General features: G+C 61.6%; 3 protein-coding genes across 4 annotated transcripts; all 3 read left to right on the forward strand.

The window, feature by feature from the left end:
* Positions 1-278: 278 nt before the first annotated feature.
* On the forward strand, positions 279-1,255 carry SLC25A22 (solute carrier family 25 member 22; the record flags this gene model as incomplete). Its single annotated transcript, XM_080690399.1, has 5 exons — positions 279-372; positions 483-657; positions 725-879; positions 956-1,031; positions 1,102-1,255. 5 exons carry the CDS (start codon positions 279-281, stop codon positions 1,253-1,255), a joined length of 654 nt encoding a protein of 217 aa, XP_080546525.1.
* A 3,000-nt stretch (positions 1,256-4,255) lies between these two features.
* On the forward strand, positions 4,256-4,711 carry CEND1 (cell cycle exit and neuronal differentiation 1; the record flags this gene model as incomplete). Its single annotated transcript, XM_080712700.1, has 1 exon — positions 4,256-4,711. The coding sequence occupies one exon, from the start codon at positions 4,256-4,258 to the stop codon at positions 4,709-4,711; it is 456 nt and encodes a 151-aa protein (XP_080568826.1).
* An 8,085-nt stretch (positions 4,712-12,796) lies between these two features.
* On the forward strand, positions 12,797-17,899 carry GATD1 (glutamine amidotransferase class 1 domain containing 1; the record flags this gene model as incomplete). 2 transcript variants are annotated; one of them, XM_080697275.1, is made up of 7 exons in its annotated part: positions 12,797-12,860; positions 14,811-14,887; positions 15,678-15,783; positions 16,167-16,274; positions 16,947-17,041; positions 17,523-17,616; positions 17,784-17,899. In XM_080697275.1, 7 exons carry the CDS (start codon positions 12,797-12,799, stop codon positions 17,897-17,899), a joined length of 660 nt encoding a protein of 219 aa, XP_080553401.1. The 2 variants fall into 2 exon arrangements, with proteins under 2 accessions (XP_080553401.1, XP_080553402.1); XM_080697276.1 differs by lacking the exon at positions 16,167-16,274.
* Positions 17,900-19,956: the final 2,057 nt, after the last annotated feature.

The raw sequence follows: 19,956 nt of genomic DNA on the forward strand, positions 1-19,956 counted from the left end.
CAAAGCCATCTGTGTGAGATGACCCCACTGCCCTCCCCAGCCCCTGCACGAGGGACCGCCTGTCCTTTGGCTCATGCCTGATGCCGGATGGCTTGGGGCTGGGGCTGTACCCCCCAAGGCCATGCGTGCCTCCATCGCTCCCATCCCCTGTACGCCAGCACAGCTGGCAGCCCTGGTGTGGCAGGCAGTTTCTGTCTCATCCCGGGGGACAGGGGCTCCTGCTCCTCATAGCAGCCCCCGCCCCCTCCCACAGGCAGAAGCTTACCGTGCCGAAAGAGATGCTGGCAGGCTGCGGGGCTGGCACCTGCCAGGTGATCGTGACCACCCCCATGGAGATGCTGAAGATCCAGCTGCAAGATGCCGGTCGCATTGGTGAGGGCGGGACGGGTGGAGCTGGGCCCGCCGGCGCCGGCCCTGTCCCTCTCCCTAGTCCCTGCCCCTATCCAAGCCAGCAAGAAAAGAGCAGAGCCCTTTCTCACCAGCCGCCCAGAAGAAGATTCTGGCTGCCCAGGCCCAGCTCTCGGCCCAGGGGGGCGCCCAGCCCTCTGTGGAGGCCCCAGCCGCTCCCCGGCCCACAGCCACCCAGCTGACCCGTGACCTGCTGCGAAGCCGTGGCATCGCTGGCCTCTACAAGGGCCTGGGGGCCACACTGCTCAGGTGGGCACTGCGGGCATGGGGGAGGGCCCCAGCCCCAGGCAGGGCCAACACGTCCCTCTCCCCACAGGGACGTGCCCTTCTCCATCGTCTACTTCCCGCTTTTCGCCAACCTGAACCAGTTGGGCCGCCCAGCCTCGGAGGAGAAGGCTCCCTTCTACGTGTCCTTCCTGGCCGGCTGCGTGGCTGGGAGCGCAGCCGCCGTGGCCGTCAACCCCTGCGATGGTCAGTGCTTCCGCCGGCGGCGGGGCTGGGGGTGCTGAGGGCGGGGCTGTGCACTGACCCACACGCCCCCTTGCAGTGGTGAAGACCCGGCTCCAGTCGCTGCAGCGAGGTGTCAACGAAGACACCTACTCGGGGTTTCTGGACTGTGCCAGGTGGGCCAGGTCCCAGGGGTGAGCTGGGGCAGGGGCTGGGTGCCCGTTCTGACCTTCCCCCTCCCTGCAGGAAGATCTGGCGGCATGAGGGTCCCTCGGCCTTCCTGAAGGGCGCCTACTGCCGTGCCCTGGTCATCGCCCCACTGTTTGGCATCGCCCAAGTGGTCTACTTCCTGGGCATCGCCGAGTCCCTGCTGGGGTTGCAGCAGGGCCCCCAGGCCTGAGTCCCGAGGCCACCCCTCCCCAGCCAGGCGGTGGGGGCTGGAGTCGGCCTCCCCAAGCAGGGCGCCAGCCCAGGACTGAGTGATGGAAGGCCTCTCCCTGACCCTCCTCATCAGCAGGGGGCAGGGGAACGGGGTACAGGGTCCACGTGGGTGGTGCACACACAGGCCCCCACGGGTCCTGCAGGCACAACCATTGGGATCAACGTCTTATTTATGTAGAAAGTGAAATGCAGAAATCTGTACATTCCTCGAGCCAGTCGCTGACCCAGGCCTGACTGCCCCCGGGGACAGAGCTGGTCTCTGGGCTGGGGCTCTCAGGCCTGGGCCGGCAGGCTGGCCTCCCCAGCCCACTGGCTCCTGTCTCCAGGCTCTCCTGGTCTACACAGGGGACCCGCACAAACCTATTTATTGAATCTGCTGCGCCCTCGTGGCTCTGCCTGTCCTTTGGTCCATCCGTCCACCCCTTCTTGCTGCTCCTGCCTTGGCCAGGACTCCCTCTGCCTCCGCGACCAGCCTCGCAGAAGGACTGGTGTCCCTGGTCCCCACGTTGAGCTAGGAGTTCCAGGCAGGGGTTACACTGAGTTCTGGCTACCAGGGCAAGCCCCCCGCCCATGGGACCTTCTGGTGGGCCACACCACCTGAGGTCTGTGTGCATGGGGGCAGCCCTGCCCTAGAATGGGGGTGCTGCTGCCCCTCCCCAAGTGGTCTGCCCCGTGTGCTGTGCCAGCCCAGGCCCTCTGCTCACCCCGTCCAAGAATTTCACCAGCCTGGCCTCTGCTGAGACCCCCACCCCTGGACTGGGATTGTCTAGGGGGAAGGGCAGGCCGGAGGGCCAGAATGAAACGTGGGACACCTGCTTCTCATGGGGATTGGCAGGAGCTGCCGCCCCAGTCCTCCCAGGGCCCACCCAACTCTGGACCTCTGCTTAGGCTCCGGCCACACTCAGAAGGCCCCACCCGCCCAGCCCTAGACCTCTGTATTGTGAATTGAGGCAGGCTTGCTGCCCTCCCCGGCCATGTGATTGTGTTGGTGACTGGTCCTGATGTGCTGGTGCTGTGTCCCCAAACCCGGCCCCTCCACGGAGGCCCCTTCCCAGTGACACTACCTGGGGCTCAGGTCTGGGCCCAGCTCACGGTTGCTCCTGGGAGCTGCCCCTCCCATCATATCTGTACCTTGGGAGCTGCTGCTGCTGCTTACAGAATTATATTTTTTTTCTTTTGAAGAGTTTTAAGAAGTTGTAACTTTTTGTGTCTTGTCATGTAAGAGGATAAATAAATATTCTAAGTAGAAGCGTCTCTGGGAGTCTGTCTGGGGATGGGCTGGGAAGGGCAGCCCCTCTTCCCAGAACTCTCGCGTGCAGACCTAAGCGCGCCCACCCAGGAAGCGGAGACCCTGCTTCCTGACTGTCGGGCACGAACGGGGGGTGCGGGAGGGCAGCTTGAGCTCCGGGGACCTCAGAGTTCCCAGCAGGCTCGCCGCAGACCGGGCGCTGGGCGGGGCCGGGCCGGCTGACGCGGCCTCCTCTCGCAGCCCGCCCCGCCCCGCGCCTCTCCTCACGTCCTGCGCCCAGCGGTGCATTGTGGGAAACTCCCGAGCGCTCCTCCACGACCGCCGCGCCGCCCGCTGTCATCCTGCGGAGGCAGCGCGCAGCACCAAGCCGGGAGCCTGACCACTGATCGTAAGGCTGCGGGCTCCGCTGGGGGCGGGCGGGGCCCGGCGAGGGGCGGGCGGGTCTGGCGGGCTCGCAGCAGTGTTGTGGCCTTGAAGGTCACCCGGGTTGGCGCAGGCCCCCTGCTCTCCCAGGCCCAGTGACTCTGGAGATTGCAGGGGAGGCCGAAGGGGGAGATGAGTGGAACCAAATTAATGAGGGGAGCCGACCTCCCACCCTTAGAGCTGGACTCTAGCAGCCAGGGCCGCGGAGAGCTGCAGGTGTGGCGCTGCAGCGGGCTTCTCGGGGAGTAGGGCAGTTGCTGGGCCTCTCACCGGGACACCCCATCACACGGTGACCTTCAGGTGACCTTCAGCGTGGTCACTGCGCCCGGTGGGGTGGGGGTAGGAACCTGAGCGGCTCCCTCTTCCTGTAGGTGGGGCTCTCCTCCCTTCCGGGAGAGGCAAACAGGTGGCTCTGGGCCCTCCAGGCAGGACCTACCCTGCGGCTGGGGACCAAGCCGTTTTCTCCCCACCCGGCTGCTAAGGAGATGGGTAGGACCGGCGCTACAGCCCGGGCCCCACTCTGCCCTAACCGCAAGCCCCGCTGTGTGCCCCCAGGCTCCTGCAGGGACCCTCGCCCTCTCAGGTGGGCACAGCCTTGGGCTCAGCAAGGACTTCCTGCCCTTGCGCTGGACGCAGGTGAGCCCGTATGGGGAGAGGGCACGAGGAGCCAGGGGCAGACCTGGAGGCTCCAAGGGCCCAGATGCCTTTCCCGCCTCTGGGGAGACACCCGGTTCTGTGACATCTGGATCCTGTGGTCCTGGTGGGCGTGGGCCCACTTCCCCACCCTGCTCCACTCAGACCTGGCCAGTCCACAGCCCGACACGCCCAGCATGCCCTCTGTGAATCTCTGCCCGAGCAGCGCTCCCACCCACCGTCCCGTGACTGACCGCTGTCCCTCTCCGGGCTCAGGGCTGGGTGCTCCCCTCCCAATACGGGACACAGCATGTCCTTGGCAAGACTGGTGTGCAGCTGAGGAGACTGAGGCCTCTGGCTGGCCTCCTCCAGCCCCTCCACCTCCCACCTGCTGCCCCCAGGCCCTGACTGGCTGGAGGGGCAGAGGAGGTCTGGGGCCCTCCTGTGGGGAGGGGGCCCAGGGAACGCTCTGTCTTCAGTGGGCAAGGCGGTGTGTGGCGTGGCCTGCACGGCAGGGCCTCTGCCATCCCTTGCCACAGCCTCACTGTGTCTCCCTCAGGCTGTATAATGCCCAGAGGCAAGCTGTCCTGAGACACTGTGCTCCAGACTCCTGCCTGTCACCCGCGCCCCACTTAGCTGCCAGCACCTCCCACCATGGAGTCCAGGGGAAAGTCGGCCAGCAGCCCTAAGCCAGACACCAAGGTGCCTCAGGCCACCTCTGAGGCCAAGGCCACCCCAGCTACTGATGGGAAAGCCCCCTCCACCAAGCCTGTGAAGAAGGAGGCCCCAGCAGAGAAGCAGGAACAGCCGGCAGCGCCTGCCCCGGGCCCTGCCAAGAAGACCCCAGCCAAGGCAGACCCCGCCCTGCTCAACAACCACAGCAACCTGAAGCCAGCTCCCTCGGCCCCCACGGCCCCCAGCAGCCCTGACGCGACCCCAGAGCTCAAGGGGCCCGGGGATGGGGCGGAGGACGAGTCTGGCACTGGGGAAAAAGGGGGCCGAGGTCCCTGGCCCTGCGAGAACTTGACCCCTCTGCTGGTGGCTGGGGGTGTCGCCATGGCAGCTGTAGCCCTGATTCTCGGTGTGGCCTTCCTGGCCCGGAAAAAGTGATGCGTGATGTCCAGGGGGGGCACAGAGCCACATACTGTGCAGACCTGGGAGACTAGTGCATGCGAGTCCACAGACCTACCTAAACACGTCACATATATACACACACACACATATACACATGCGCCCTACACGTTCACGGCAGGAGAGAGATGGCAAGCCCGCCTCCGTGGACCCCAGCAAGTCCCCTCCCAGGCTCTGGGGCTTCAGGGCAGGTGGAACGCTGGGCGGAGGGCTCGGCCTGGGCCAAGCAGTGGGGAACAGGGAGGAAGGTACAGGCCTGTGTGGGTGCCTGCCGGCTGGTCTCTAAAGCACAGGTGACCTTGTCCTCACAGAGACACTGAAGGACATGGCTGCTTCACTCTCCCCATCCCTCCTGGTGTGCATTTGAGGGTCTGCCCAGGCCCGAGGCAGGGGACTGGAGAGGCTGGTGGTCACATCCGCAGAGCCACCCCATCTGCAGAGGGGTTCCCCAAAGTTCCTTTTCCAGCCTGTGCCCGGGGAGCCCCTGAAGCTGGGACCGCCACACCTCCTGTCCACTTCCTGCCCGGAGTGCAGCTGTACCGTGGCCTGCCCAAGAGCCTGGTAGGGAGGCAGCAGGAGCATGGAGGACCCGCCCCACAGCTGCACCCGTCCGACATCCCCACACCGCCCGCCTGCACCCAGCGTCCTCTGAGTCTAAAGCGTATATATGCAATAACAGGTAGAGTAGAACCTCTTGGGGTGGCCACCACCCACTGCCCACTGCCTGCCAGGGGCTCCAGCACAGTCTCTCTGCAGCACACCTGCTTGTTGCTTGCCCTGGTGCGGTAGCAGCCAGCAGGCTTCCAGAAGGAGGCAGTGGGCTCTGTGGGAACACTGCCCTCACCCGGCCAGTGGCTGCAGGTACCCTGGGCCTGAGTGCAGGCTGAGTCTGAAATAAACTTGTCTAAAGGCTAGGCTGGTGTCCTTGCCTGAATGCGGCCGTCTGGGAGGGCCAGAGGCTTCCTGCAGGGGGATCTTGGGACCACAGAGCCACACCCTGGGCTTCCTGGGGGTGGGGGATAGGAAGCCCAGGCCCTTGATCCCAGTGGGGTCTGCCCACAGTCCCACCCAGACCTGCACCCAGACCTGGCCTTCCTGGGAGCCTGACTCCAGATGGACGTCCACAGGCTGCAGGCAAAGCACGGGGCCCGGGCTGGTGGCCACGTCTTGAGTCCTCTCTGTTGGGAGCCCCATCCCTGAGGGGTGCAGAAGAGACCAAGGGAGCCCACTTGGGCCTGGTGGCTGACTGGCCCAGCCGTCAGCAAGTGGACTGGGGAAAAGAGGCCCTCTTGGGCTCCAGAAGCACTCTTGGTGAGCCTTGACCCACCCGGGAGCAGCCAAGACAGCAGGCTGGCCGCCTGCCCCTTAGGCCTCTTGAAGCTGCTGTGTGGGGGACAGCTGTCTTTCTCTCTGGCCTTCCTAGTGCCCACCCCTGAGCAGCCACTACTCACACCGCATACCCCAGGCCCAGACAACCCTGGACAGCCTCACAGGGTGCAAATACCCAAACGGGCCCCTGCACCTTGGCCAAGACTGCCCCACCCAGGCTCACCCGGCCTCGCCCTGTCCCTGCTGCCTCCAGGACGGGAGCACCCTTGACCCTGAGCTCGGCTTTTGGGAACGGCTGCCCACAGGTGCTGGGCACACCTCGCTCAGGTCATCCCCACCCACTGTCTTCCCTGTGGCTCACATCTTAATCCCACAGAGGCACTTCTGACCTTTTAGTGGACCTGGGCAGGGGATGCGGAGGCAACGGCAGACAGTCTGCCCTCCCTAACCACAGCTCCAGGCCCAGCCCCTGATGCTGTGGGAGGCCTCCAGGGCTCCTGCTCCTACTTATCTCTGTTAAAGGACATACACGTTGTTTAAGAATCTCCACGATTTTAGACAAAGCAGAAATGAAAATCCTTGTAGAGCCGTGTATACTTTGGATCTGGGATGCCCCCAAAGCCCACTTGTTAAAGGGTTGGTCTCCGCAGCCGTTACCAAGCAGGGCCTGCTGGGAGACCTTTGGGTCATCAGGAGCATGTTTTTTCTTGTTGTTTTTTTTTTTTTTTTTTTTTTTTTTTTTTTTTGCGGTACTGAGGATAGAACGAACCAGGGGCATTCTACCTCTGAGACACCCCTAGCCCAATTTTTTTTTTTTTTTTTTTTTTGCGGGTCTGGGGATGGAACCCAGGGGCATTTGACCTCCGAGCTATACCCCCTGCCCTTTATTTTGAAACCGTGTCTCACTGAGTTGCAGAGGGCCTCACTAAGTAGCTGAGGCTGTCTGTGAACCGTGATCCTCCAGGTCTCAGCCTCCCGAATACTGGGATTACAAGCCTGCGCCACCACTCCCGGCTTCCGATTTTTTATTCTTTATTTTGAAACAGGGTCTCACTGATTTGCAAAGGGCCTCCCTAAGTAGCTGAGGCTGGCTTCAAATCTGCACAATCCTTCTGTCTGTGCCTCCCAAATGCTGGGATTACAAGCATGCGCCACCACGCCCAGCTAGGAGCATGCTCTTGAGAGGAACTGTGAGACTGGGTCCCCTCCTGGCTCTCTGGCTCTGGGCACACAGGCTGGCTCTGCCAGGTGCCCCTGCCACGGTGTGTTACCTGAACCCAGGCCCACAAGCAATAGGGCCAGCTGTGCATGGACAGAAAAGCCCCAAACCACAAGCCCAAAGAAACCTCTTCTTTGGCAGATGGGTGCCTCAGGTCTGTTAGATGGCACACTGGCAAGCCTCTTCTGGACTTGCGGTACTGTGTGCACATCTTTACTGTGATAAGATACACACAAGTTGCCCATCTCCAGCAGTGTTAGGCGCCCCTCTCAGGGCCCTGAGCACGTCTACATGCTGCACAGCCGTCACCACCGCCCGCCTCCAGGGCCCTTTCACCTCCCCACTGGAACCCTACCCCTTAAACGCCGCCACCCCGTCCTCTGCCTGTCTCCGTGGATCCGGCAACTTTGGGGACCTCACGGAAGTGGAAGCGTAGGATTTGCCCTTTGCTGTCTGGCCTGTTTCACTGAGCACTGCCCCCAAGCTGTCTATGTTGCAGTGTGAGGGCTGGGCATCATTCCACCGTGTGGCTGGAGGCTTGGTCTGTCCGTGGACCCATGGCTGCCTCTGCCTTGGCTGCTGCCGCACCAACCGCCCCGAGACCCCTCCTCTTCTCTTGGGAGTGTACTCAGAAGTGGGACTGCCACATCCTGGGCCACAGGCCTGTCTTCAGCTCCTCTGGATGCAACACTGTGGCCCGTGAGAGCCAATTTCCTCACCCTGGCCCAAGGGGATGGGCCAAAGCGCACTAGACTTTGCCAGGGTCACAGAGAACACTGGCCTCTCCTGGCAGCTTGACTGCACTCACCCGAGTTCCTGCCGCTGGGGCTCAGCTGAGTTTGCCTCTCCCTGCTGTCAGCTCCTGTCACATCTCTCTGCACACCTTGCCTGCTAAGCCTCTGCCGCCCACCTGACTGCAAAGGCCTTCTGGGCGAGGGCCGGCGAGTGCTCACTCTGGAGCAGAGGTCTTAGGTCCTCGGGTGGGCACCACTGGGTCACCTGCGGGAGGACACCCTGCCGTGTTCTGGTCTGACCACCGTGCAGCCACACGCCAGGCCCTTGCTCTGGGCACCTGAGGCCTGTGCTGCAGGAGGCCACCTTTCCCCCCAGGATGGCCCCAGCCCCAGGGGTGGACAGGGTCCGCACCAGCCCGCATGGTGACGCCACCTCCTCGTTCCCACTCCTCAGCACAGCCTGCTCTGAGCAGCACCTGCCTCTTGTTTTCTCATTTCTAATTCCCCTCTGGCACTCAGCTCCTGGCAGCCCCCAGAGGAATGCTAGAGCCAGGCAGCAAAGGTTCCCGAGGCCGGGGAGGGAGAGTGGATTCTGATGTGCAACCCTGCTTATAGGGGCCTGAACCTGCATGATGTAGACTCTCCCCAAAGGAAGAAGGTTCTCTGGGACACCCAGGGTTGTCTTAAGTTATTTTTATTACAGAATGACATAAGGTCTAAACACATGCCAGGTGTAAAAATTATTAGTGTATAAAAGAGTACACATGAACCGTCGAGTTCAACAAGAAAATCTGGAAAGTAGGAAAATTCAGAAGGGCAGCACTTCCCCAGAGCAGACGCGGCTTGTCTTCTCGAGCATCCTGGAGACTGGGGTGCCGGGCTCTGGCAGAGCTCCAGCTACTGGAGGGCTCAGCTGCCTGCTGCCCGCCTCGCCCTGGCCGGGGAACCCATGCTGGCGGGAGGAGTGACTTGGGGCGGTGCACGGTGCACGGCCCGGCTGTGTGCAGGGAGATCAGGCCCACCACCTGCCAGCCCTACAGTACCCAGAGCCGCCTCGGAAGGCACACTCGACGCCTTCCTCTGGATCCCGCTGCCCCTGTCCGTGGCGTCCTGGGCCCTGGCCACATCACCCCATGCCAGGCCACAAACACCACTGCTCGCACGGCGGCTGCCAGTGGGCGGCCAGCTGTTCGGCGCCCCCCGAGGTGCAGCAGATCCCCCACAGACAAAGGCGCCTTTGAACCCCCAGACACATGGCCTAGGGGCTGCCACTCAGGTGCCTGGTGATGATCAGGAGACCTCAGTTGGGGGCTGGGCATTGGAGACATGAGGTCTCTTGGGGAGAGACCAGATGCAGCACACAGGGTGGCTGGCATGCCAGGACCCAGACGAGGCTCTTCCCAGCAGGGTCAGGCTGGGTGGTTCTTCGACCCCAGGCAGCTTGGAGCCCAGCAGGAACAAGTTCTCAAGAAAGGAATGCCCTTCATTGGTGTATGGCTGCCTGCAGGTCTGCGCCCCTGTGGTCCCGGGACTCAAACACCACAGACACCACCTCGAGGGCGCAGCCACCCTAAGACCCTCACCTTCTGTGCTGGGCTCTGTCCACCAGGCGGTCAGGCCACCCTGGGGCAGATGCATGAGCCTCACATCAGAACCTCAGAACTGACCAGAGCAAGGGCCCCTGGGGGGAGGCTCAACAGAACAGGGGAAGGAACAAGAGCAGCCCCAGGCACCCGCTGGGACTCTGAGCTCATGGCCCTGAATCCTGCCCCAGACCTGGGACCCTTTCCAGGGACACCACGCAGCCGGGCTGCTGCCTGCGAGGCCCCACGTCTGCCCTGAGAGCAGCTTCCTGCCCGTCTCTTCCTCGCTGCAGCTCCAGCATAGCCAGGTGTGTCCTGACGCCTGGACCCGATGTCAGCCCTGCAGGATGCTGCTCAGGGAGGTACGGGGCAGGGGCCCACCCCCCCGGGTGTGGAAGTCCCTGGGCGGACACGGCTGTGGCAGCAGAACCAGGTGACACATAGGGTCAGGGAATGCTGCTTAGCAACAGACCACTGGGTGGTCCCCCACTCCATGGCGACGTGACGAGGCCTCAAGGGTCTTCTTGTCCTGGCCTTACCACTGACCCCAGGAGGAAACAAGAAAGGGGCTCGGAATGTGGGACCTGGAACATGGCTCCTGGCCAGCTGCCACCCTGGGGTCTTGGCAGCAGCATGCCAGCTCAGGCCCTGGCTGGCACCACCCTGCTAGCACATCTGCCCTTACGCAGGCCTGGAGGACACCACGTGGACTGGGACCACCTTCACAGGCCAGCCCCTGCCGGGAGCCCAAGGTGGTCCCACACAAACACGAAGCTCTGGACAGACTCAAAGTCTGTGCCCCTTCCCGGGGCCCAGGCTGTGCAGCTGTGTGGGTCACCGGCAGGCATTCTGCCCCAGGCGCACGTGATCTCCCAGGGGCACAGGCTGCACAGGTTCTCTTCCTTAGCCAGAGAACACTGTGGGAGGCAGCACGGGCAGCCACCCACAGGCAGGGCACCTGGAGACTCGGCTCTTCTGGACCTGTCCCCAGTCCTGTGCCCAGCAGCTCTGGTGTGTGAGGGGTGCCCGGGAGCAAAGGTGGCACTGGGGAGCAGGTGGACCATTCAGCCTCTGTCCCAGCCACTGGCCACAGATGAGCACTCGTGGACGATGGGACCCACCAGACTCCGAAAGCTTTCCACGTGGCTAGGTCAGCCTGTGTCTGACCTGGCCCGCCCAGGACCAGGCTGCTCCATCTCCTCCTCTTGCCTGGCCCCACCCTGGCTCTGCCAAAGCCAGGAACCCCAGGTCCCTCTTGGCCTCTTCACAGGCGGCCCTGCAGGGGTGAATGCAGATACACCTGGCTGTCTGGTGGTGGGCAGGAGGCAGAGGCCGGGGCTGTGGAGGGGTGTGTGCCTACGAAAGCCACTTGTCCTGGACGCTGCCGCTCTGGCTGTTTGCAAACAGGCCAGTTTCCTTAGTTGAAGCAGAACTTGGAGAAACAACTCTACGGGCAGCAAGGGCCCCAGGCCCAGGCCAAATCCTGGTCTCCCAGCTTGACCAGGGAAGGGGGGTGGGCAGACAGTGCTGTGTACATGCGTGTCTCACTGGAGACTGAGCCCAGTGTGAGGCTACACACTCGGCCCCTGTTTTGCTTTTATTTAGAAACAGGATCTCTCTAGTTGATGAGAAATCTCACTACTTGTCCACCCCAGGCTTTAAAAAAAACACCCCTGAAGCTGGGCAAGTTGGCGCACGCTTATAATCCCAGCATTCGGGAGACTGAGACCGGAGGATGGTGGTTCAAGGACAGCCTCAGCTACTACTGAGGCGTTTGAAAATAATGAATAAAAAATAGAAATAGGGGGTGTAGCTCAGAGGTAGAATGCCCTGGGTTCCATCCCCAGCACCACAAGAAATAAAAATAAAAGGACTAAAAAATAGGGCTGGGAGTGTAGCTCAGAGGTAAAATGCCCTGGGTTCCATCCTCAGTACTGCAAAATACAAACAAAAAAATCCCTAAGCTTGTCATGGTGGCGCACACTTGTAATCCCAGTATTGAGGCTGAGACAGGAAGATCGCAGGTTCGAGGACAGCCTTAAACTACTTAGTGAGGCCCCCTGCAACTTAGTGAGACCCTGTTTCAAAATAAAGAATATTTTAAAAAATAGGACTGGGGGTGTATCTTGGAGGTAGAGTGTCTCTGGGTTCACCCCAGAAAAAAAAAAAAAGCCGGGCGTGGTGGCGCACGCTTGTAATCCGCGCTTGGGAGCCTGAGACAGGAGGATCGCATAGGTTCGAAGCCAGCCTCAGCTCCTGAGTAGAGGCTCTCAAGCAACTTAGTGAGACCCTGTTTCCAAATAAAATATAAAATAGGGTTGGGAGTATAGTCCGGAGGTAGAAAGCCTCTGGGTTCCACTCCCAGTACCACCAAAAAAAAAGATTGCTTTGAGGTTAGCGCCTAACAACCGCGAATTTTCCCCATGGACAGCACCTTGGAAAAGTCCCCATCTCAGGAAGTGCTCCCTACTCTCCCTGGAGCTCATCCCAAACCCGAGCAACCAGGGATCGTCTACGTCTCCCAGCTGTCCTGCGGAGGAGAGCTCCCCTCTCAGATGGCCGGCCTATTCTGGGACAGCCGGCCGTTCCGTCGCTCGGCCTCGCGCCCCTCACCTCTGGACAGGCCACGGCCTCCCCGGAAGCCCACTGGGCAGCTGGCTCGGGGACAGGGTCTTCGCTCTGGGTCCGTGCTGCAGCCTGGCTCTGCCCTGCAGCTCTGGAGGCCGGGTAAAGAACAACGGCGAGAGCCGCACGGTGCTTCTGGGGACTACCAAGGGCCGAGTCAGCCTGCACGGTCCGCGGGCTCGGACATCACTGGCTCGGCCACAGAGGGAGGGGCTGCGGACACAGCGGGCCACCGTCGCAAAGGCGCTGAGGATGAACGCGCATGCGCCACACCGCTCAAAGCTCCGCCCCGGGCCACCAGCCACGTGACATAAGTGCTTCCGGCCGGGCGCACCCTGGGGCACCTCCGCACGCCCCGCGCGCAGCCTCGCCCCGCCCCACGCAGCCCCGCCCTCCCACGCAGCCCCGCCTCCGGGGCAGCCCCGCCCACCCAGCCCCGCGCACAGCCCCGCCCCGCCCCGCGCAGCCCCGCCCCCGGCGCAGCCCCGCCCCCACGCAGCCCCGCCCCCCGGCGCAGCCCCGCCCCCGGCGCAGCCCCGCCCCAGCGCAGCCCTGCGGCGTTCTGCGGAAGACCATGGCGACCGAGCGGCTCCCGAGCCGGCCCGCCTGCCTCCTGGTGGCCAGCGGCGCCCCCGAAGGTGAGGTGGCTGCTGGGCGCAGGGCCGCCACCCACGTCGGCGTCCGCGGGCCCGGGGCCGTGGTCCTCCGCCCGGGCCGCTGGGGCGGCGGGGATCGGAGGCGGCGGCGCGGCGCGGGCCTGGCGTCCCCTCCTCCCGGGCCCGGCTCGCATCGAGGGCTCGCCTCTGCTCTCGCACCGGGGCCCCGCGGTGACCCGGTGCCTGGCGGGGCAGGGTGAGCAGGTGCTTCGTCGTGGTCTTTAGGGGAGTGGGCAGCCGAGGGTCAGTGGGGGCCGGGGGAGCCGGGCTGGGAGAGGGGAGGGAGCGGGAGCCGCGGGGTGGTGGCCTCCTGAGCTCCGAGGGGCGCCCCCGGTGCAGGCGGGAGGACTCCTGGAGGGCCTCACCCTGGAGGCGTGGGTCGGTGTATCCGGAGGCTCTGGTCTGAGGGCCAGGCCGGGAAGGCGTGTCGAGGACGGGGAGTGGCAGCCTCGCCCTGGAAGGTCCCTAGGCTGGGACAGGATGGTGGGAGGGGTAGATGTGAGGATTTGAGGGTGGGGGGGCAGGTTGGGGAAGCCTGCCTTCCTTGGTGTGTGAACATTTTGAAGCGATTATGAATTAACTTGCTTTTTCAGTGATTCATGATCGTTTTCCAGTGATTATGAATTATTTCACAATACGGTGACTTGTTGAGATTCTATTTCAAAATAAACAATTAGAGCCGGGTGTGGTGGCGCACACTTGTATTCCCAGCATTCAGGAGGCTGAGACCTGAGGATCGCAGTTCGCAGACAGCCTCAGCTGCTTAGTGAGGCCCTCTGCAACTTAGTGAGACCTTGTCTCAAAATAAGGATAAAAAATAGGGCAGGGGGTGTAGGTCAGAGGTAGAATGCCCCTGGGTTCCAGCCCCTATAACACAAAATAAATAAACAAATAATAAAAAAAAAATAGGGTTGAAGGTGTGCTTGAAGGAAGAAAACCCCTCGCTAGTACCACAGGGGAGAAAAAGAGAGATGAAGAAAGAAAAGAAGACATTATGGCCCTTCAGAAGACGCTGTGGGTGTGTGCTCCTTGTGGTGTGGGCAGCAGGACTGCCAGTGTACCCAGAGCCTTTGGACTAGCAGACCTTGTTCCTTTTATTTTTTCTTTTGTGGTACTGGGGATGGAATCCAGAGGCATTCTGTCTCCAAGCTACACCCCCAGCCCTATTTTTAGTATGTATTTTGAAACAGGGTCTCACTCAGTTGCAGAGGGCCTCACTAAGTAGCTGAAGCTGTCTGCGAACCACGATCCTCAGGTCTCAGCCTCCCGAATGCTGGGATCACAAGCGTGCGCCACCAGGCCCGGGTTACCTTGTTCCTTTTGAAAGGTCCTTTGATGGACAGAAAGGAGCTGGAACAGCTCGGTGGTGGCAAAGTCCCAGAGATCCTGGGAGGAGGAGACCCGAGTGTCCGTTCCCAGGTCAGGACACCGAGTCCTCTAGTAGCCCCTGCCGCAGCCACAGCACCATGGGAACAGGCCTTGCTCACTGCTGCCCTGCTCTGGCGTGGGGCACCTAAGATCCTGGTGGCTCTGCGAGTGGACGAGTTGGGGATGGGGACGGCACATTTGGTTTGCTGTTGGAAAGGCCTGTAGTGGCTGTAGGGGAGGATGCCATGGACAGTTGGCGTGGCCTGGGTTCTTCCTGCAGTTCTGCCTGGGGGCCTGGAAGTGAAGGTGGCAGACGGCGGGAGAGAGCCTGCTCTCGGGCTGTAGAGCTGCTGGTTGGCTTTTGGGTCTGTCTGAGGCCAGTGGGCCGGGGCTGGCGGAGCACAGACCCGGCTGTGTTCTGCTCGTGTCTGCCTGGCTTCAGCTTCCTGGACCTGAAGGACTGATGCCCTGTCCCAAGCTGTGAGAGGTGGGGCCTGGGGTGGGAGTGGGGCCAGGGCAGCTGGCCTCGTGGTGCCTGTGCTTATCTGGAGCCCATGTCTGCAGGTGTGTCTGCCCAGTCCTTCCTCCACTGCTTCACACTGGCCAGTGCCGCCTTCAACCTGCAGGTGGCCACTCCTGGGGTAAGTCCAACCACCCCCTCTTGTGGACATTCCTAGGGTTAAGGCCCAGAGAGTGCCATTGCTCCTAGGAGTGGGGAGCCCTCTCTAGATGGGGTGGCCCCAAGAGAATTGGCTTGGGGTCTGATCAGACTTGATGACATCCTGGAGTCCTGGTCTTGTTTCCTGGGCTCTGATCCCATTGTGGAGAGGAGAATCTATTCATTGTATCTGCATTTTTGCACATCTTTGAGTGGGAGATGAGGCTTTGCCTTAGTGCAGGGGATATGCACAGATGTTCGCGTGGGGAGGAATTCTTGGTCCTCTGATGATGGGGACCATGGGGTGTCAGGTAGAGATAAGTCAGAGCAAGGGTGTGTTTATTTGTGATTTTGCTCATTGTGAACTCTCCAAGGGGAGTGGGGTAGTTACTGCCACGTTATAAGCAGGAGCCTGAGGACCCGGAGGGAGCAGGGTGCGATGGACAGTGTGGTGAGGCCTCCAGGTGTGCCGGTGGGATGGAGGCTTGCCCTGGGCCACCATGCATAGGAGTCCAGCTTACTGGTCCTTTTCCAGCTGTTTTCCTTGCCCCGTCATTTGGCTACTGGTGGGACAGGGTCGTCCTTATGATGCGGTGGCCACCGGAGGCCCCTGCCCCATGCAGCCAGCAAAGTTGGCTCTGTTATGTCGGGTGTCTTTGTGTCCTGAGAGGCTGCCATCAGGGCCCTGCCCCTCTGTGTTCCGGGCCCCCTGTGAGCCAGCGGTAGGGATGACCCTGGTGCTGACCCATGGCCTTCTGGCTCTGCTTCTACAGGGGAAGGCCATGGACTTCGTGGATGTGACTGAGAGCAATGCACGTTGGGTGCAGGACTTCCGCCTCAAGGCCTACGCCAGCCCCGCCAAGCTTGAGTCCATCGATGGTGGGCTGGGACCCACCCTGCTGGGCATCTGTGCCTCTTGCCCTGGGGATAGGGCAGATACTGCACATGGGTTTGGGTCTCAGTGCATTCTCTGCTTTGCCGCTGAAGTCATCCTGGGGCTCGCCATGAAGTGTTGTGGCCGTCCAAGGGAGCCTCTAGTCCACATCCTGGGGAAGAGTTCCTGAGCTCCTCGGGGCAGGTGGTGGGCACGTCAGTTGCCCTTGAAAGTCTGAGCGAGGTTTCACAGCTGTAGCCTATTTGGGGAGAGCAACTGGCCACGTGGCCAGTAGGGCAGACAGGAGCCCAGCAGGTCCCTGCGGGGGGTTTACCCTAGACCTTTACCTCGTGACTGACGCCCGGCCCCCGTCTGGGTCTCCCTCCAGGTGCCCGGTACCATGCCCTTCTGATCCCAAGCTGTCCTGGCGCCCTGGCTGACCTGGCCAGCAGTGGGTCCCTGGCCCGCATCCTGCAGCACTTCCACTCCGAGAGCAGTAGGTGACGTGGCAGTGCAGGGTGGCGGGCCCGTGCTGGGAGGGCCCGGGGCTTGGGGTTCAGAGCTGGACACACCAGGCCATTCCCTAGCCATCCAGGAAGGCAGGAGAGCCCCAGTGAGCTCATGGCCAGTGGGCAGGGTTGCTGTGTTGCCCTCCCATGGAGGAGTGGTCCCCAGCACCTGGCTCTTCTGATCCCTGCTCTGGGGGCTCCTCAGGGCTGGTGACTGTGCCCTCCTGGGCCTTGGGGCTGTGGATGTGGCAGGATGCCGGCTGGTTTGTTGCTTACCATGAGTATGGCTGCTGGCTGGAGCAGAGCGTTCAGTAGGAACCCGGGTGCTGCCAGGTGGGGCTCCACACAACCTCCTGAGCCTGGACAGGCAGTGATTCTTCCCTACCTCCTCTGCCCCAGAATATACCACCAGTGTCAAGCTGCCTTTGGGAGGAGCCAGGGCAGCCCGCTGCACGAGCCCCCTCCCCGCAGCCAGATCTGAAGGGGCTGGGGTGCAGCCCTAGAGCTCCCTGCCCCCTCCCTTCGCACATGTCTTGGCCCCCAGACCTCAGGCGACTGGGTTCTGGCCAGGCCTGGTCCTGAGGCCCCCGCGGAGCCAGCCCTGGGTGGGCTTTGTGGGCGGCCTCGGGTCCAGGGCCCTGTTGCCTTGCTGCTTTCAGAGCCCATCTGTGCCGTCGGCCATGGCGTCGCCGCCCTGTGCTGCGCCACCAGTGAGGATGGGTCCTGGGTGTTCCACGGCTACAGCCTGACAGGGGTGAGTGGATAGGCCAGTGTCCCCAGCTGGGTGGTGCCAATAGCAGCTTCCTGCGGGTACCGTAACTGCCATCCCCGGGTCACTTTGTCTGTCCTGAATTGAGGGCACGTCCATGTGGCGGGCACCAAGCTTTGTGTTTGAAGGCAGGGGTGGGCCACGGCCCCTCTGGTGGAGCCCACTGAGGGGCGTGCCCTGGAGGGGTCTTTTCTTCTGACAAAGTGAACCAGGCGCCCTGATGCTCAGAGCCCGGCCTGTTTAGCCATCGCGGGCTTGTCCTTCCTGTGGCACCCGCGAGGCGGGGTGAGCTTGCCCTCAGCAGCGGCCCCGTCCCTTTGCCTCCTTACTCTTACATGGTGGTTAGGCTCCCGTCTGTGTGCTCTGACCTGACCTGCTGGCCCTTAGGGTCAGCTCCAGGAAAGGGGCGGGGGCAGGCTGCCAGGGCCACGTGGCTTGGCTCATGCTCCATCCCCTCTGCCCGCAGCCCTCTGTGTACGAGCTGGTCAGGGCGCCTGGCTTCGCCCGCCTGCCACTGGTGGTAGAGGACTTCGCGAAGGATTCGGGTGCCAGCTTCAGTGGTGAGCCCAGTGGTCACCCCCATGCTTACGGGAGGGAGCTGCTGCTTCCTGGGGAGAAGCCACCCAGAACCCCTCCCAGGCTGTCCTGTGGGCCCTACCTGGTGCTCGCTGCCCCAGCAGGGGGCGCTGGGCCCAAGCGCCTGAGGCCAGTGCCTTCCCCCTTCTAGCCAGCGAGCCTGACGCTGTGCACGTAGTGCTGGACCGCCACCTGGTCACTGGCCAGAATGCCAACTCCACTGTCCCTGCCGTCCAGAACCTGCTCTTCCTCTGCGGCAGCCGGTGAGTCTCTGGGAAGGCTTCGGTGGCCTCAGCCGTGTGGCCAGCTTCTGCTGGCCCATGTCTGGAGCGGTGCTCCATGTCTGGTACCTGACTTGTGACCGCATGTCCACCCACAGGAAGTAGGCCTCTTTGGACACCGTCCCCTCGAGATGGCCGAGGTGTTCCCAGGAATAGCTGGACTTGCTCTGGTCTCTTCTGGCCGCTGAGGACTGCTCCCCGCCTGACGGGCCCTTGGCGAGGCTCCCTCCTGGTCCCTGTGGGGCCAATGGAGTCTCGCGGGAGTGTCGGCCCTCGCAGAGGGAGGACGTCCCTGGGTACCAAGGGTGCTGTGCCGGCCACTGGGTAGTCCTGGAGAATTCCAGGTTGCTGAGTGCAGTGTGTTCGCCTTCAGCGGAGGGGGTGGCCGTCGGGGCCTGGGATGGGGCCTGCTCGGCCGTGACCTCTGCACTGCTCCATTTTGAGCTGTTGGGTGGGGACAGCAGGCCTGAGCTTGCTCAGAGCCCCCTTCCTGGCTGATGAGTGTCCTGAGAACCGCAGCCCCGCTCTGGCGGCGCTCTTGCTGAAGGACTGCCCTTGCTTACCCCTCACTGGTGTGGGTGGGGACGTTGAACATGCCAGGGAGTGAACCCAGGGCCTCCGCGCGCTAGACAAGCACTCTACCACTGAGCTGCATCTCCAGCCCTTTTCATTGTCCGAGACAGGGTCTCATTAAGTTGTCCAGGGCTCCCGCTGAGCAGCCTGCTGGCCCACGGCCTCGCTTGAATGGTCTTGCCATAGCTGTCCCTAGGCACCAGGGCTCCTAGTGCCAAGAGACCTGGCAGGAGGCCCCTTGGCGATTGTACCACCTCACTGCGGAGAACTGGGAGCCGAGGGGACGAGGGCAGTGGGGCGGCCCCACCCGGGGTTGCTCTGCCGTATGGGCTCCAGGGCCACGGCAGGGCACCGCTGCAGGCCGCGTTCTGTCCTCATCTGCTCTGCACACCGGTGACAGACATCCCAGATAAGACTTTTTTAAAAAGGCTGAGATCAGCCAGGTGTGGTGGCGTATGCTTGTAATCCCAGCATTTGGTGGCTGAGACAGGAGGGTCTGGGTTCGCAGACAGCCTCAGCTACTTATGAGCCCTTTGCAACTCAGTGAGACCTTGTTTCAAAATAAAGAATAAAAAATAGGGTTGGGTGTGTAGCTCAGAGGTAGAATGCTACTTGCCAATATCACAATAAGAAAAGGAAAAAAAGAAAAGGCTGAGATCATGCCCTTTTTTAGCCTGTTTAGGCTGCAATAACAAAAAGCATAGGCCAGGCGTGGTGGCGCACACTTGTGATCCCAGCACTTGGGACGCTGAGACAGGAGGGTTGGAGGTTCGTGGACAGCCTCAGCTACTTAGTGAGGCCTTCTGCAGCTTAGTGAGACCATGTTTCAAAATTATAGAATAGGACTGGGAGTGTAGTGCAGAGGTAGATTGCCCCAGAGTTCTTTCCCCAGTACCGCCAAAAAAAAAAAAAAAAAAAATAGAGCTGGCTATGGTGGTGCACACTTGTAATCCCAGTACTTGGGAGGCAGAGACAGGAGGATCACAAGTTCACACCCACCCTCTGCAACTTAGACCCTCTTTCAAAATAAAGTATGGAATAGGGCTGGGGGTGTAGCTCGGAGGTAGACTGCCTGGTTCAAGCCCCAGAAACAGACACAGAATAGAGCTGAGGGTATAGCACAGAGGTAGAATGCCCATGGGTTCAATCCCCAGTACAAGAGTTAAAAAAAAAAAGCTGGGGTTGTAGCTCAGTGGTAGAGAGTACCCCCGAATTCACACCCCAGCACCCCAAAAAATAAAAGAAGCCAGGCCTGCTGGCACTATATACAGTAATTCCAGCCACTTGGGAACCTGAAGATTTCAAGTTTGAGGCCAGCCTGGGCAGTTTAGACCCCGTCTCCATAAAAGAGTTGGGGGTTTGGAATGTAACTCAGTTACATTCAGTCCTGAATTCAATCTCCAGTACCATAAAGGAAAAAAAGGAAAAAGTGGACAATTCGTGGCTCCTATACAATGGAATGGCATTAGT

Source organism: Muscardinus avellanarius (assembly GCF_963383645.1).
Source record: "Muscardinus avellanarius genome assembly, chromosome: 1".
Classification (NCBI taxonomy): Eukaryota; Metazoa; Chordata; class Mammalia; order Rodentia; family Gliridae; genus Muscardinus; species Muscardinus avellanarius.